This window comes from Malurus melanocephalus, unplaced genomic scaffold (assembly GCF_030028575.1).
Source record: "Malurus melanocephalus ecotype Western Australia unplaced genomic scaffold, MMel_1.1 scaffold_0, whole genome shotgun sequence".
NCBI lineage: Eukaryota > Metazoa > Chordata > Aves > Passeriformes > Maluridae > Malurus > Malurus melanocephalus.
In genome coordinates this window covers 4050749-4068889 of record NW_026623232.1, presented here as the reverse complement: position 1 = coordinate 4068889, position 18141 = coordinate 4050749, and the positions used below count along the sequence as shown (strand labels likewise).

At 36.2% G+C, this 18141-nt stretch overlaps 1 protein-coding gene across 1 annotated transcript in view; it reads right to left on the bottom strand.

The window, feature by feature from the left end:
- The window catches only part of MIPOL1 (mirror-image polydactyly 1), a 150984-nt gene that overhangs the window by 106526 nt on the left and 26317 nt on the right, over window positions 1-18141 (bottom strand). The window contains exons 6-8 of the mRNA XM_057367918.1: window positions 12852-12981; window positions 8825-8858; window positions 8395-8565 (exon numbers count right to left, since the gene is read on the bottom strand). Coding sequence (XP_057223901.1) covers window positions 8395-8565; window positions 8825-8858; window positions 12852-12981 — 335 coding nt within the window. The remainder of the gene's footprint in view (window positions 1-8394; window positions 8566-8824; window positions 8859-12851; window positions 12982-18141) is intronic.

Below are 18141 nucleotides of genomic sequence, written 5' to 3'. Positions count from 1 at the left end.
AACAATTTCATCAAGCCTAAGGACTTGGAAAAATTGATTAACAGCTTCACAACCAAAAAAAATGTTCAGACCAAAGCAAGAAGGAAAATTGCCATTTTGGTCATTGTTACCTGATTATTTAAAAACAGTTAAAAATCTAGAAAGAAATGRAACTAACAAAAACGTTTTTATCCCACAATTCAGTCACAATCATCTACAATTCTGTTGAAAATGAATAATCAGCTTGCCATCATCACAGTAATTTGTCCTTACATCCTCTGCTACTGCTAGACCTTAGCTTCCTTACTCATCTCCTCTCCTTTCAGCTTAGCACACATGCTGAATCATAAGGATGACTGTGATGGGTATTGCACTGATGGAAGAGGTCAATATGTCACTTGAGGGACTCGGGAAATAAAAATAAATTAAGTAAGTCAACAAAAAGTAGCTCTATTCATTCTTAGCTCCATGTCCCACAATACTCTCAGCCAATTACTGATGTTGAAGTGACACGATCAACAATATAGTTTGCCTGCTATTCTTTGAAGATATCTCTACCACTGCACAATTAAATTCAAACTTTACATTCTGTGTATCATTTTATTTGCAATTTATGCTACTAGTTTGAAACCTATTTCTCCTTGAAGGAACCAAGTTCATTTACATCTTGACGACAGGACAAAAATCGTCACTAGAAAAGTCTGCATATAAAGTAGTCTAATAATTTCCAAAGGGAAAAGTCTGAATATAAACATACTAGGATACTTTCTCCAAGAATATTGTTAGCCTTTAYTTCCCTATTTATTTTAATAAATCTCATTCTCTTTTTAAAAATAATCTCATTTTTATCCTTAATTTCACGTAATACACAATTTGCATGCTACTGTGCACTTTCTCTACTTATTATGCTTTGTTCTGCACCATGGAGTGCTATCTGAGAAAACAAATTAGATTCCTTTTTTGATTTAAGCAAACTCAAAGAYGCACTCCAGGAATGCACCTAGTGCATTCTGACACAAATGGTATTCAGTCCATAGAACTCTACAGCTAGCCCTAAGAAAAAAAAATAGACAAACAAAACACCCCAAACCGAACCAAACCAAAGCAAAGAAATGTTCCCCTCCCAGCTTCAGAATGGGATAAATGTGGATGTCAGATGCTGAGAACTACTTTATACTCCAGATCCACTACTATTGGTTGACAYTGCCTGCTAATACAGGCACAATAAAACATAAAATTGCAACTTATGAACATTGACAAAGGGTCAAGTGAGGAGAAGCAAGTGAACACGCAGGTCAGGCATACTAGCTTTTTTAGAATCCAGATTAATAATAAAAATGAAACACAAAAATCTTTGTTGCTTATTGGAAGAATTTTTATGCAAACTCATCTGCGCATCCAAAACAACACATAATTTTGCCTAAGGCTTCCTTAGAAAGCTGACTAAGGAAACCAGCTTTTCATACCAAGAACAGGGTTTTTTTCCGATTTTAARGAAAATCCAACATTTTATCCAATAAGTAACAAAAGCGAAATCTGATTTAACACTGAGTACCTAAGTTGAAACTGAAGTGTTAAGTATCATGGRAAACTTACTTAAGGTACTTAAGGTACCTCCACAGGAATTTTGGTACCTATATACCACGTTGCATGCACAGTTTTGGTACCTATAAACCTTATGGCATGCACAGTGATACTCTTCAGAGGAAATACTGCTTGAATTTTGCTTTCATCACATTGGAAGTTTACTCTGTGGGTTGCTGCCACTGAAACAGCTGATCAATAAGAGTACAAAACATTTTTCCTCTCTTTTGTCCTAGGGTTTTGACATTAAATATTTAAATTAATTCCAGAAATTGGCTTGAAAGTCTCAGCTGTGTGAATATAAAGCTTAGCACCATGATAGATGAGTCAAATAGCAATTAATGGAACAAGCTTGCATGCAAATTTACTGCCATTTTCAAAGGGGTGAAGACTTTCTAGGTACTGAAGAGAGGATGAATGTTCAACTGGAAATTCATTAAAGTTTACAATTACAGATACCAAGCTTGATCATGCCCTCAAATACTATGCAGACATGTATTTTCTGAATTCTGCACAACACACTGTTTGCAGAGGAACAACAGGTGATTTAACAATGCAAACAATGATGTGTCTCCGGGCATCATTCAGTCAAAACCTTAYGGCAGCAAAAAGAAGAAATGCAATATCAATTAAAATTTTGCTTCAAAAGCTCAAAAAGAAAAACCGTAATCCCTCTCTTCAAGGAAACACAGCATTAACATTTACATATTTACTCACTCTTAGCATTCAGGGACTAAATACAAAAGTTCAGTACAAGGGCTCCTTAGGGTAATTTCCTTCAGATCCTCCGCTCCCTCCACTAATGACCTCCCATCTGACCTACACTTCAAGCTGCAAGAAATATTAACTCAAAAAATACAAGACTTCATGCAACCAAAGCCTCACCTGAAGTCTAAACTAAGGAATAAGTTGTAAAATACTTGCTTTCACTACTGAAATTCCAGCTCCAGTGAAACCAAAGGGAGTTTCATGCTCTATTAACAGGTATCTGCCTACAGAGAAATCACACCCTCTGCTACATCAATGTGAGAGACAAACTGACACTACAAACACGGATTTGTAGTGTTCCTAAACCTTCTCCTACCATCCTGTTTGAACATCTCACCACTCCTCAGATTTCTTAATGCTTTTAAAACTTACACACATACCCTGTGAACTGCATACCCTGATCAAACTAAACAGAGCACTAGGGCAAAAGATTAAACAGGTGTTATTTTTTGTGGGGACATTCTACACAAATCAGAAAACATAACCTAAAAAACCAAGAGGATTCTGTTTGGCCAGTTTCTTCTCTGTTTAAGTCTCCAGAGGACTAAAGTTGCTACCTTAGAAGAAAAAAAACAACTTCATRATCTCCTAAATGTAGCCAAATATTTAACGGAATATTCTCCTGGAAAATATTCATGCTAAAGCCAGTACAAATATATCTGAGGTAGAGAGTCAGAGAACACCTAATCATCTTGCAAAGTAAAGAATTACTATATATTTTCAAACTGGATTTGTTTTTAGAAAAAGTAAGTAGCCAAGTTGTGAAGAACCTGCCCTTTTCTGAAATGCAAAAGATTCCTGATGCTCTTCATAGCTTTACTCCATGTGTGTCCCAAATTCATCAATCACTGGCTTGGGCTGGCACTTGGTGAGATTCACTTGGAGCAAAGAAAACATGGATTTAACCATGTTCAGTGTAACATGGATTTCCTAAAACATGGATTTAAGTCCAATGTTCAAAGGATTATCTTTATTTAGGTACAGAATAAACAAAATGTGACATTTTAAAGCACTGTTGCAGTGCAATGCAATTAAACAGATTAAAACTAATATTGCTAATCACAGCCATTGTTCATATAATTTGTCTTTTTGTGATCTTCCTTCAGGATCCCTTTTAYTCAGCATTACCTCCAAAGAAGAGACATCTGTGAGCTTTACCTGAGGTCACTGATGTGAATCCCAATAAAACTGACAACCATTTCTTTCTTTTCAATCAACCCCTCTTTCTTYACTCCCTGCAGTCACTGTGCAACTTTTAATGTTAAATCTCAATTTATTTTTCTTTTTTAATCTATTCYGTATCTTACTCCATCTCTCTATTGCTTTCTCTCAGGACTTGTACTAAATTCACAGGGCAAAAGGAGTATCTTGCAGAGAAGTGTCCTCTCTCTGTTTAACCATCCTGCTGACAAGGAATTTCCCCATGCCCATTCATCACCTGCCATAGAGAAAAGCATGCAAATGAGAGCAACAGCAATGTGCTGCTGCCTTCCCAAAGGACACTAGACCATTAGAGTGAACAAGTGTGGTTCTTGGGTCCTCAAAGTACCATAAACATCCCCTTTATTTGCACTTTCCTTCTGAAATAAGCCCATGACCAAAATCATCAGTTCAGCATCACCCAACAGCAGCTGCCTGCTTCATAAACAACTGTGAATAGAGCATCCTACCCTTTCTTTTCCTGTTCCCAGACACCAGCAGCGAAGGGAAAGAGGAGGTAGGAGGACACTGTCAGATGCGCTCCTGCCAGCCAAGAACTTGATTAGCATCCTTAATCAAGAAGTGCCAAAAGGTACCAAAACACAGAGTATAAAACCAAGCTCTTAATTAAAAAAAAAAAAAAAAACCAAAAAAAAAAACCTATCCCAAACTGTGGTTTGGGCTGTAAAGGAATCACCTCTGTCCCAAGAGTCATGGGGCATTGTAACCTGTATATTCTCCAATTTCAGGTCCAAGATCTGTCAACACCTTTTTTCATTTACATTTCTAGTTTTTTACATTTCATACCACTCTTGGGTTTACTACCTCAGTRAGACCTGTTCATTCGTGAGCTGAGAATGCATTAGTGCTTTGTGAATCACAGGTAACACAGAGATGTTACACACTAGGTGTACAAGGAGGAAAACAGCTTTAGCAGAACAAAACAAAAAAAAAAGCTAGCAAGGAGCTGGCTAGCTGTAAGTACAGACATTTATCAGTTATTAGTCATTAGTCGAAACTGATAATGCTGGGAAGTCAAGCATGGTGCATCTCGTCATTGTTTTCAGTGACGATAAAGTGCCGCCTGCTGCCAAACAGCACCTCRAAATGGAGAAGGATTCCTTAACTTGCTTCAGATGAGCAACTGGGTGCTTGCCAATTTTTTACATGAACAGTCATAAGCATGTTCCTGCACAGCAGGATGTGGTCAAACTATTCAAAGCTGTAAAACCAGGTTTGCTTGCCAGTTATGTTATTGCTTCAAGATCAGTGTACTAGAGATGATACTTTGCCAGACGTGAAACCACTGCTACTCCTTCACAACAAATTATGCATCTTTAATATTTAAAACTCTGTATAGAACTGACTGTTACCAATTTAAAAACTCCCACATTTACAGAATTAGTTAGGACTGGAAACATATCAAACATACAATCTCCTAATCTCTTAATGAGCTTTAAAAAATCACTTCCTTCAAGCTGCACCCATTAAAAGGTCCCCTTTCTTGTCTAAACCAGAAKAAAAGTAATTGTAATGACTTACTCAAGTCTTCAGCTGCCAACCCTGTAATGATAYCAACATTCCTGTCCATAAGGTGTGATGCGGCTAATAGGCGGGTGAGACATTGTACTGTATTGCCTCCTGCTGGAAACCACTTCCTTAGCGTATTTTATGAAGATCACACAATGTGACTATGCCATATGGAATCTCAACTAAATGTCTGTCACTAATTGGATTACTTAAGCAAGAAAGATTTCTGAAGAAAGGTAAAACTGTGTTATGATCAACTGGACAAATACGTTTTTTCCTTGAATGGGTTAAGACAAAGCTGAATGATAAGTAAGATAAGAAAATRATGTTTTATTTCTTTCAGAGGATCAGTCATAAAACACACCAAAGATCCTTCGTATCACAMAATATCTGTTCACTAACAAACATATCTTAGTAAATACAACCAAACTGTTGAGTTTGTTTTTTTAAGGGGGTTGATACAGGAGAAGATGAATGTCAATGTTTAGCCATGCTTTAGTTGTTTGTTTATTATTCACTTGAAAATACATACTAAAAGTAGTATCAAATATTTGAGTTTATACCATTTCATTTGTTTTCACACATACAAAAAGTAGTTTGCATATTTGCTYAGCAATCTAGTGAAAGATCTAAGATTACATACACTTGCACAGCTCAATACAGTGATAGAAGTGCCTCAATCTGCTTCCTAGTAGGAAGCAGTGCTCACACTGGAAATCTGAAAAAATACACAGAAGTTCTTCGGTGTTACAGCTAGAAAAAACATTTTMATGGCTTTTCCAAGACATGGACAGTGCTCTTCATTTTTTGAGGAATAAAAAAATTATTCAAGTAAAATACAAATAGAAAAATCCCAACTAACTAATCATTGAGTATGCTGCAAATGCAGTCCAGTTAAATGCACCTCACTCAGTAGAACAGTTACCAGGAAAAATATTATAAAACTGAATTTAAAAGACTAGTTGGAAGTAATCTGTATTTACCTGGTCATAGGAAATGCACAATCCATAGARTGTCCATTCTCTAGAAATGTAACTGATTCCTCACTTGAAATCAAAGCAATGTGTTTGAGCTGCAGAGGCTTTCGCATTATTGTTTCTTACTCAGAGAAATCAGAAATCCTGTAAGTTAACTCCCAAAAGTTAGATATTACTTATGTTCGCTGTGCTCAATTGTCAAAAGCCAGGCTTTTGTGAAGACAACCGCAGTGAAAAGTAACAGATGAAGCTTCACTAAATAAAGTTAGTCCAAACACTTGTATTGTGCAGCCAGTTCTCTATCACATGGAACCAGTTATGGTGGTCTCTCCAATGGCATTGCTGTCTCCAGCACACAACAGCAACCAGGAACAGAGCAGCACAGTGTGTCATGAAACATTTAACTTCCACTGCCACTGACCTTTCAACTTTAAAAATGCATTTTCCAGAGGATAGCCACAGCTTGCTAATGGTTTACTCTGTTTCTGCTTCTTAACTTCCTCTCAGTTCCCCCCTTCATATTTGATGCCACTTCCACCAAAAAGAAAAAATTCTAACTTGCAGATATTATGAATGCTTGAGGCAACCCCAGATCTAACTTGCAATAATTTGCATTTGCTATGCTAAGCATATACATCCCCTGAATTATATCTAGTCCCTTTGTGGTCTAATGTAGAATCCCTCTCCTATTGTTCTTGCTGTTAGCACTGTAATAACTACTGCTATTGCAATGTTAACAAAAGACTACTAATAATTCAAGTATGGTACGAATTCCCAAGGAATCATCAAGTGAGAAACAGAGGTTGAAAAGGTAGCTTCAGTTCCAAGGGCCTATTTCCTAGATCCAACACTAACAGCCGTAAAAGCATCACATATTTGAAAACACACGATGACTGGTTTTATGAATTAATTTAAAACAATGATGCTATAAATTGCTAATAGTATCACAGCACTACAGCTTAACACCAAATATTTAAATTTCCATTTACTGAGGATTTATTATTCTATCAATTWATTTTTTCAGCTGCAGTATCTACTTAACAGTACCTGTGTTTTTCTGCTGACACATCTAAAGATGGCTTTGCTAGTGGTGACACCTGAGCTATTAGTATTTAGAATAATTATCTTAATTAATTTTCAAGCTGGTTACTTGGAAAAGATTACTCCTTAAACAGGCAGCTTAAAATCAATTAAATTAAAACGTGTATTAAAATGTCTGACAATTATATTCTTCTGACATTCATAGAAGTTTAAGGGTCCAAGCATGCCTGAAAGAATGAAAAAGCATGAAAATTACAGTGTGTGTAGAGGAGGCACTTTTAACAAAAGACTTCTCAACAGAATATAAATTCAATTAACATTATTGATATCATTAAAGATCACAAATCCGACTTTAAATCTAGTAGAAATTAGTTAGATGTGGGCCAATTTTGGTTACTTACATTAAAAATCAAAGTTTTCTATATTGGAAGAGTCRGATGAAATTTCTTGCCTGGCATAAATACACATAAGGACCTTCATCCAGTCTAACATCTCAGGAGATACTGAGGACTGTTCCTTCCTATAACTTATTCCTATTGAGTTAAATCTAGGCTAAAGTTCAGTAAAAAAATGGTGGGTTAAAACACCCAAACTCAAACCAATAAAATAAAACAAAAACTCTTCCATGAGGCGAGAAAAACAAGGAGACTCTTAATGGTGAAGAGAATGAAGACAATTGCTGTTCTGTCAAAATAGGAAATTGCAGGGAATGAGTGCTCTGAGCAGAAAAAAAGAACCTGATTCTTTCAAGTCACGTAGTAGATGGGTAAGACTTTGAGAGTCAAGGACCACATGCTGATTTTTATCTCCTGAATGTAAAGCAACAAAAGGAGGARTTGCTTGCATTGTTGCATGTGGTACTGTTACCTTCCTTTAATGTATATTTTTGACCCTTATAACCCTTTATAAATCCTTCAATCCCTGTTAACTGTCATCCAATGCATTTTACCAGTACAGCATACTGCAGATWTAAGCCCTTAATAGCTTTTTAGATTGGTCAACTCACTGAAAACTATTTTGTTTTAGAAAGAAGACAGTAATGAAGCACAAAAACCACAAACATAACTTTTCTCATGAAACACAGTGATGCCATTTTAATGGGCACCACTACCATGAAGAAAAAGCTGATCAGTAATCAGACATTTACCACAAGGGCTCTCCTTTGAGATTTTCAACAGACAAAAGTAAACAAAAGCCTTCTCTTCCCCAAATGTAAAACAAAAAAMCAAAAACAAACAAACAAACAAACAAACAGAAAATCCCAAAGCAAAACAAAAATTTGATATTGAGTTATTATATACTTGTAGAGACTTACTTGAGATAAAGCAGCATCCCGTTGCTCTATTACTGCATTCATTTCCTCAGCAATTATTTTCTTTTTACGTTCTTTGGTTCTGTGTATTCGGTTCAGAATTATAGCTCCATTCTTCAGTATATCTATCCCTGTGTCTGCATTGTTTATTCTGTTCAGTAATTCCTGTAATGTCTACCAACAGCATTATATGTTAGTCAGACATGAAGTTTTAATATATTTTATTTAATATAGGGTTTTAATTAATAGGCACATGTGAATTGTAAATTGACTGAGTGAAGTTATTGAATTTTCATATTGCAGCAAAGATGTACATTATTAGTGTGTCAATTCTTCTTTTTCCCACATCTTAGTTCTTGAAACCCACTCAATTGAACTTAAGCCTCTAAGATATAAGACTGACATCAAGAAATCTCCTCAGAGAATGGCTTACCATGTCATTTTCTTCAGGGTTAATATTTTCTAGCCTAGAAAAAAGGGACACAGAAAGCCTGATCAGTAGCATTTCCTTAGTGCAGCAAAATGAGTTCGCTTTTTAAATCTTTAGAACCTCAAGTAATTTCATTCTACTAGTCTTTAGAGTCAACCATGACACTGAACATATTAAAGTGCCACCTGCTCGACTCCATCTTTCAATAATGCTCCATATCTTCAGCACTGACTTCAGACTGTTAAGTTATTAATGTTTACTGCTATATATGACTACAAGGATCAATTGTTCATATGTGCTTAGATGAAAAAAGTTCCCCAGTGATAGAAATGACTGATGCTTTTATTTTATTTATTTCTAGGCTTACAACTTTTACCTGATGTATTTTTTTTTGTTTTTACTGCACCCCAAAATGAAACAGAACATGAATTTTTTGATAGGGTTTTTTCATTTTTAAGGAGTTGTTTTTCCACCTCTTTCTTCCAAAATGAGGGAAAAAATCCCAAACCGATGTTACTTTAAAAATATGTTGATTTTATATCTTGCATAAAATAGGAAGCAAAGCCAATTCTCTGCAAGGCCCTTATTTAATTCTGGAACAAACCTGCCTGCACTTTCCTCCCTTTCTATTTCAACAGAACATATATTGACCTGTCAAATACAAAGATGATACGAGGAATTTAGTCATACAGCAGTGAACACTGGCTGTGCAAAAGCAGTAAGTGATAGCACAAAAATCTAATAAATGGGATAGTACACATACCTAAGGTTAGTTAAATGGACACAGATTTCTTTTTCTGGAAAAATGAGCATATTAAAGTTACCTTGCCACTCAATTGCTACTCACTTAATGGTGACTTCTACTAAATGTAGCCTATGATATTCTAAGACAGAGGTAGCACCATTAAACATCCTCTAAACAGCAACACTTTTTCAGCAGTGCTGTGACAGGTGCTGCTCTGAAGCCATGATTTTAGCTAGCAAACATAACAGAACACTTGACAGCACACTACCACCTTTTCCATTAATTTTAGCAGGTAACAGTACATARGGCACAGTAAATCAACCAGTACAGACATTAATATTTTAAATTAAAAAATATTTCACAACGTACTCTCAGTGTATAACAGGTGGTATATTTTTATGGCATTCACAAGCAGCAACTACTCCAAAATATTCAGTCAGAAACATAACTAAGCAAAACAAAGTAAAAGCTAACCTTTGCTAGATTTGACTTGTATTCATAAAGTAAAACAAATAACAAAATAACAAATATAATAATATTAATTATTAGATTATTGTAACAAATTCTCAGAGCTGGATCCTCGTAGAGTTCCTGCTTTAGTTTTTACATTGTTCTAAGTGCCACTTCATGTGGGACTTAAAAATGGATCTCCAGCTAGTTTGTATTCACAATGAAAAGAATGGTATTTGTCAAAGTAAATTGGCAGGACTGACCCAGCTTCTCCAGAGGACTTCCACCCTGCTAAAAGTGTGGGTCAACAAAATCACCCAGCCAACCAACAGGCTGGGTAAGCAAGACACCTTAGGGAGAAAAGGGAGTGGGAAAAAGAACATGAACTTCTGTCATAAGCATACCTTCAGCATATCACTGCCACAAGGGATCTGTCTGTAGGTATATGAACACCTCCTTAGGTGACAGTATTTTTAAAAACATAGCACCCAGAACTGTGAATTTGTCCTGCTAAGTSTCCCTGTGCTGTGCATAGACAATGAGTGAAAACCTCAAGATTTTAAACAGCAGTAACCAAGGATTCCTCCTCCCTCCATTTCTAAACACATTCTGATAACATAACCCCTAGGGCCAACAGGGCTGAAAGAATTTTGGTTGTTACAGTTAAATAATGACAATAGAACTGCTCCAGCTGCTAATTTAAAGAAAGCATTAAAGCATTTGATAAAGGTTGGCAGGCTGTTCAATATYGCCCTCTTGTAAAGTTCTCTGATTGGAATAAGTCCAAAGCAGATGGAAAGAGTGACCTGTGCTCTAAAACTTGATGAGTGTGGCACGAGTAGCCAATGTTCTTCATAAAAACCCCAAACCTCTCTGTGCTCCACATCTGAGACAGAGAACCTGACCTTCTGAGCATCCACCATAAGGAAGGAAGAAAATAACAAGAGCGGTAGTTAGAAAAGAAAGTGCTCTCCAGAGGGAAATCTCCTGGGCCAGTTCTGAGACTGTGAATGGCACCAGAGTATCAGACCTCTCTATACAGCATCGGGAAGAACACCCAAGTGGATGACAGCCAGTACAATTGCTGTTCTCTAAATGGTAGCAGTAAAGTGTAATAGCTCGGCTCCCAACTATCAGTCAAGGGAGTTACTGACTCTCCTGGGAACAAGTACTACTTTGGCACTACAAGTGTATCCAGTGCCTTCTGCAATGGCATGTTTTTGAGGAAGGTACTATGCATGTTCTCTGAGAAATGCAGTTTCTTCTMTTTTCTCATACTTCTGCATAGAACTAAGTCAGTTTTCAGTATATGAATGAAGCAGACAGAAGGAATTGAAGGGAAAATAAGTGAAGGTGTTCTGAGGAATTAATGCGTGCCAAGAACTGCCACCCATGTTCCTATGGATTCCACTGCAGAAAATGCAGCAATATGCCGAAATCCAGAAGTCATTGACTAATTTGTTGACCAGAATAATTAATTTTCTGCAGTACTTTTACTTAAGATCAAAAATCTTGACTTTATGCTAACTTTTTATAAACAGGATCATGTGATGTTTGGAGCCATACAAAACTTTTTTACTCTTGGAACATACAAGACTAGAAGACTGGAGGAAGAAAGAGAGACTCAAGTAAGGCTCACAACTATGATGCCTCTTATGGGAATTTAAAGATCATCTGTAATGTCCCCAGAGATTGCTGTTTAAGGCAAGATTTCAGATGCATATACAATATAATGGGCTCTGTGGAGATATTTAGCAAATTATGCATTAATTCTTGTGGGTATGCAATCTCCCAATCTTGCTGCTGAGTTGTGACCAACTTGTGACCAACAGTGGGGCTGTGACAAACTCTCACAATTTGTAAATTCTACAGAGTAATGGTGGACAAACTATGTGAWGATTATTGAAATTAATTGAGATAATATTCTCTGGCCCTAACTATATCTAAAAGAAGGGTTTTCTGCCCTAAAGAGGAGTGTTCTTATTGGAATCAATTATTTAAAACATACTTGCCTGCCATTTAGCTAACTAACAACTACACCTATTCAGTCTCCTGCCACGAAAAGCTTGTTTGCTTTGTATTTCTTCTGGCAGAAAAGTAAGAGAAATTTATCAGCCACTCTAGTCTTTGTGGGAGTACCCTTTAGGGGACTTACAGAGATGATAACCAAGATCATAACTCAGATGGACAAGGATTGTATGGGGAGGCAAACTGTAGCCTCAAAGCTGCCTGTATCCCAAAGGGAGAAAGAAACCACTCTCGACCTTTTTCTCCTTAGTTCTGTTTAACATAAGTTTGCCTATTTCTGTTGTGTTAAGATGGCATAACATAAAAATCTACGAACTAATAATTGTACCCCTATTACCTTACAAACTGCTCCTACACTAAAGATAAGAAAAAAAATCCCCATAAATTTTTACTGCGTCACCCATATCATTAGTAGAAATTTTGCTGAAGGAAATGTCTGGTGGGCTTAAAGGCTTGATTGATTTCCTATATGTTGCAACTTTTGACTGGCATTCTGGTACTCTGTGTCAAAAGATCCCTGTAAAATGTCACATTCATCTTATTTCTCCCTCAATAAATCAATACCAAAGCTTTTGATTATATTTTTAATTGTTGTGATCAAAATTATTCTCCTCTCAGTCTCCAGAGAAAAATATGGTTTTACAGGATAGCTAACCAATTAACCAATAACACAGTAGAGCTAGCCCTAATCTATTTTATCATACAGAAGTTTGTACTAAGTTTTCCTATAACCATTGTTAAGCAGTTTATGACTGTCACAGACTGACACAAGAGCCTTTTCACATGGGGCAGGAAATGTACACTCACTCTTTGAGAGACTCTTCTAAACGCTGGACTCGCAGAAATGCTTCATCTCTCTCTTCATTGGCTAACCTGAGCCTTGCCATGACAGCTTCATCACGTTCCCGTTGTGCAGAATAAACTTCTTCCACCAGAGCTGCAAAAGTGTGTTCAACAAACAGGTTTGGCAGAAACAGCGCTGTTAGATGCACTTACAYTGGCCTTTTGTCACCACCTCCTAAAATCAACACTTCTCCAGTGACCTTGGATTATTCTGCATAAGGCCTGTATTACATCTTAGACACAACATTAAATTGCTGCTAATTGACATAATCTAAACTTTAAGGTGTTAAATAAAACTGTGTGTTTTCAAATTCACCCCTATAAAATCTTAACAGGATAAGAAAGTGATTTGCAGGGCATTCTGAATATTTCCTTAATGGAAAAGCAATTTTTAAAGCTCAGAAGCATATGAGACACTAGCAAGTTTCTTGTAGGACACAGTTAAAAGTTAATACATTAAAACTACTACCATCAGACTGCTTCGTATCAGGGTGGCATGGTGATATTAAAAATTCTAATATTTTTATAGTCTGTCTGGTATCACAAGAGTGGCACAGCTGGCATCTTTCCTCCTCTGCCAAGCCTTTACTTTATTGTGTAATATACTGTTATATTATCTGTTACAGCATACATGGACCTTGGAGCATTAGGTACCAATAAACTAAGATTTACTGTCTATCCTTTGGAGCAAACTAACACCTTCAAGYCATTCCTCATCCTGAGCTTACATTTTCTCCCTGCCTCTCCCTTGTCAATATGTCTAACACCATCTCTGGCACACTGCCAGAATCCTTACCTCGACCCTGCCTCCACTAAAATCTTTATTCATACTTTCATCATTTCCCTCTGCAATACTGCAAATCTCTCCTCACAGTCATTATAAAACCATGCATTCAAAATGTCTGGGGACTTTCAGGATGCTGTAAGACTGCTGTCRCTCCAAGGCAGAGGACTATATCCTCTCTCACTGGCTCCTCAAAAAACTCARTTGAGGTCTATAGGCTCCCGAATTCTCCATCCTCCTTGTCCTTTCCCATCTTTCAAACCGGGGTTTGGCCAAAGTCTCTTAATGTCACACTACAGTGTTTTYCAAATTCTGGTATTTATTTTTCAAGAACTTTCTGTATTAAGCCATTGCTGCCGGGCTTCCTTACTCTCTTCAGAACTCTGCTCCTCTCTGTACCACTGTTTATGCCACTAGGATCTCAAAGAAAGGGTTCCTCCCTCTTTACTTCCTCCCTTTCGCTAAAAGACTACAGCTTTTGTCTCCATTCTTACCTAAAYTGACATTAACTTTTTTGCCTTTATTTGTTATTTTACTCTTACAACACCTCTGCATATTATTGCACAAAAACTTCGTAGTGGAAAATAATGAAACATATTGTTCTTCACAGAATGAAATAGGAACACAATAGCAAATTTTGATAGCAGCTACATTGCTGGCAAAAAATACACTTTATCAGTGCCAAAAAAAAGGGAAACCTCTTGTCCTCAAGCTGAGGGGAAAACTATGACTGAGGTGTATGGAAGCTTTTTCTGCAGGGCTAGCAAARGGTTGAAGGCTAACAGCAGATCACACTAAATCAGAGAGGGAAAGTCTAAATGCTACTTCTGAAAGTGCAGTCCCTCCCCTCACAAAAAGTCTGCAGAGGAGTTACAAGCCTAGTCAGCAGGCCAAGATGTAACAAGTCATGTCCCAACAACAACAACAAAAGAAATTCAGCATCAGAATCATAAGATTTTGAAATGCATGCAAAAATTAACAAACACCGATTAAATTCTCTTTTATCCACAAGAATAGTCTGCATAGATCTACTTTTCTTTGAAGATCTATTTCCCGATTGCAGCAAGAAAGCTTTGCTTGATGTGGAATGGAAAAACTAAGACAGGAGTAAGGCAGCTGCTAACACTGCATTTGCCCTGGCTGGTATCCAGCAAGAAGTTTGCAGCACCTGCAGAGAATGCATCTGATATCTGCAAAGGTAGATGGCTCAGCGAGAACAAGAAAAACCCATATGAAGCAACCTAGACTGTGCATTTCAGCTCACCAGACTTGCACTCTGATTGCTGAGACTGTGATGGCAGGAAACCAGTGCCTGAGCACTGACTCCTTGGGTAAACTACAGAACAACTGCTAGATCCTGACTGGATCTGGAATTCACAAGCAGTTTGATTCTGTATGGAAATTATTATCTATCAGTACCTTAACAGATTTGTTTACTGTAGTTTTCTCAGTAAAATAGGTCAGTTTATTTAGTACCATGGCAGAAATACTTCAGAGAGAACTCTTTCCATAAGGCTGCAAGTTGAAACATTATGCAATTTTCATAATCAAAACAACTGCTGGAATGAATAGAAAGTTATCTGAAATAACTCGGTATTTGGCATTTATTACTATTCTAAGGTTAATTATTTTCCAGTTTAGTTAACTTCTTTCTGGCCTCTTCAAGTGCACCCTGCTGTCAGACCTTAGTCTACCTTCACCTCAGCACAAAAACCCACAATCTGTTGATTCCTGAAATGGATCCTGAATGTACATGTATACATAGTGTGACTGTCTTTTGCCATATCTAATTCCCTCTCTATGTAAGTATAACCAGTAGTAATAATGACTATACAGGCTTTTAAAAAACAGATCATTGCTTATTTGCCACTAGACCAAAGTAATATACATATAACAGCATGAAAGCATTCAGGAAGAGATATTTTCCAAGTTACTTAAGCATCCTGCTTACCTAAAACCWTACCACTCCCAACAGCAGCTCAGAAGCTCATTGCCTTGAATAGCGAGCCCTTCCCCCACCCAAAAGTCAATTACAAAACACCGTCTTTTAACTATCAGCTATGAAAAAGTGATTTAACTTGAGCAACTATTTCTTCTTGTTTTCTTATCCTTTCACTAAATTAAAGCATTGGAGTAAATATCTAAATTACCAGATCCACCAACTGCATTACAAAAAATATTATAATCATTCTATATCACTTACAAGTGTCTAGCCTTTGGTTCTGTTTCTTAAAAATGATATTTCATGTCAATTGTTTAATATTAAAACAGATTAGAGAAAATGTAAAAAATCATGTAAGATGCTTGAAAAGTTATTTAGGTTAAAAAAAAGAAGAAAGCTACATGGCATTTTAATACAATGCAGCAATACTGACACAGTCTCAAAGAAATTACTTATTTAGTAATTAATAATATATATTACTTATATATATAATATATAGGTAATAATATATACTACTTATATATTTGAAAAATACTTAAAGACCTCATCTGACTAATTTTAATGATCCACAGAAGACTAACTCACCTGGTTTCTTTACCAGCCAAAGCTGAATTTAGGTTTGATATTACTGTCACCCAATGCCTATAAATTTCCAATTCTTATTTAATATTTTATAAATTCCTTTCTTCCTACTATAGGAATATTATGACAATTACACACACAGTTGTAGGTAGTCTGAACATTCACCATTCACACTGAGCTATGGATGAGCCAGAAGCAGAAGTTCAGGACCATAAGTATCACAGCATTCTTGAGAAAAGTGAAATGCATACTCATTTGTGTCTCCATGCAGCAGCAAACCAAAACATTTTGTGTCATACCTAGGAAAACACGTGATGTATAAACTGTCCAGTTAGCCTATGAAAGAGTTACATTAAATTCCTTCAAATCAGAAAGAGTAAAAAATATCCAGATTATCATCCCAGTGTTCCTTAAAAATGCAAGGTGAAAACTGACTGAGAGTAACACCAAGTCATGGTTCTAAGCTCCATTCAAGACGTAACATATCCAGCAAAACACTAACTCCATACTGCCACACTGACTTGATGCCTGATCCTTTCGGAACGGAAAACCAGATCCAGCTACTTTGTCACCAGCTGCTCTGGTTGACATTGCAAGGTTTTCCTTGGAGACCTTCCAGTGGCATGGCAACCAATCCCATCCTTTCTGTCTTGAAGCCTGACCAAGAAGAAACACAAATTCTTACAGAACTCATATTTCAAGGAAGAAAATGACACATAAAACCAAAGCATGAATAGTCTAGTATTACGCTAAAATGCATTGTGTCATTTACTAATTCATAACTATATATAATGCCATTCAAGAGTTAAAATACTTAAATCCCAGAAAACAAGATTAAGAAAAAAGGATTATTTTCCTATGCTTGCAAATATTGTAGTATATTAAAGTACAGCACTACTATTTAGTTGTATAAACTTTATTTGTTTTGGAATAATTTAATAACATCTTTCTCCTTGTAACTAAAACCCCTGCATACCCTAAAAGAGCTCTTTATTTTAAAAGAATCGTTATGCTAAACTCATCAATTCTAAAACATTTTTAGTTTTTAGTAAAGAAAACAATTGTAAACAGAGAGCTTTTGTAAGGTAGATAGCTATTACAAAGTTCACTTCGAAAATCAATATAGCATTTTAGCTGGAATTTGCTCATTAAACACCCACAGCTCTAATGCAAATTATGATGGAATGAATAAAGCAAATACATATGCTTCTTTCTTTTTATTAAATGTAAAATCTACTGTTAATTGCATCTGGTATGTCATATAAACTTTTCTCCTTAACTATTAAATGGAAGCTTTTACAAAAGTCATTAGAGATTCTCTTTCTTTGACTTGTATAAATTTCAATATTTGTTCAGTAAAGGTTCACAGCAGTTAAATTACATTAACAAATATTATTAGCTACTATGTAAGCCAACTAAGTAAAATACTTATATTGCAGGTAAAACAAATCAATGGGTGTTTACAATAATATTTGGATATGTCCATTTTTAAACAAGCTTATCAAATATCATGTAATTCTTAGTCAAATGAGAGAGACTCAAAGTAGATTTTTTTATCCCAAATACTCAAATTTGTTTAGTAAGCTAATTGTTTTCTAATATGGGCAAAAGTAAATATGAAGAAGATGAACCATACCAAGTATGAGTTTACTGAGTCAAAGCAGTGTACATATTTTCTTAGTTGAACCTGATTCTTTTGGCAAACTTATCTCCTATACTTTTTACACCACCTTTAAAACATAACGGTAATGAGAAGGTGTGCTGGAAATCATTCGAGTTTAAACAGTGGTTCACGATTTTCCAAACATGGAACTTTGGGGGAAGAAAGGAAAGCAGGACTCCCAGGATAAAAGTCTGTTTGCTTATTTCCTAGAGGTCATCTGTGTAAATAAAATAAACTGAGTAAGAGAGGCAAAAGAGGAAAATGTTGGGACTTAAAACATCTA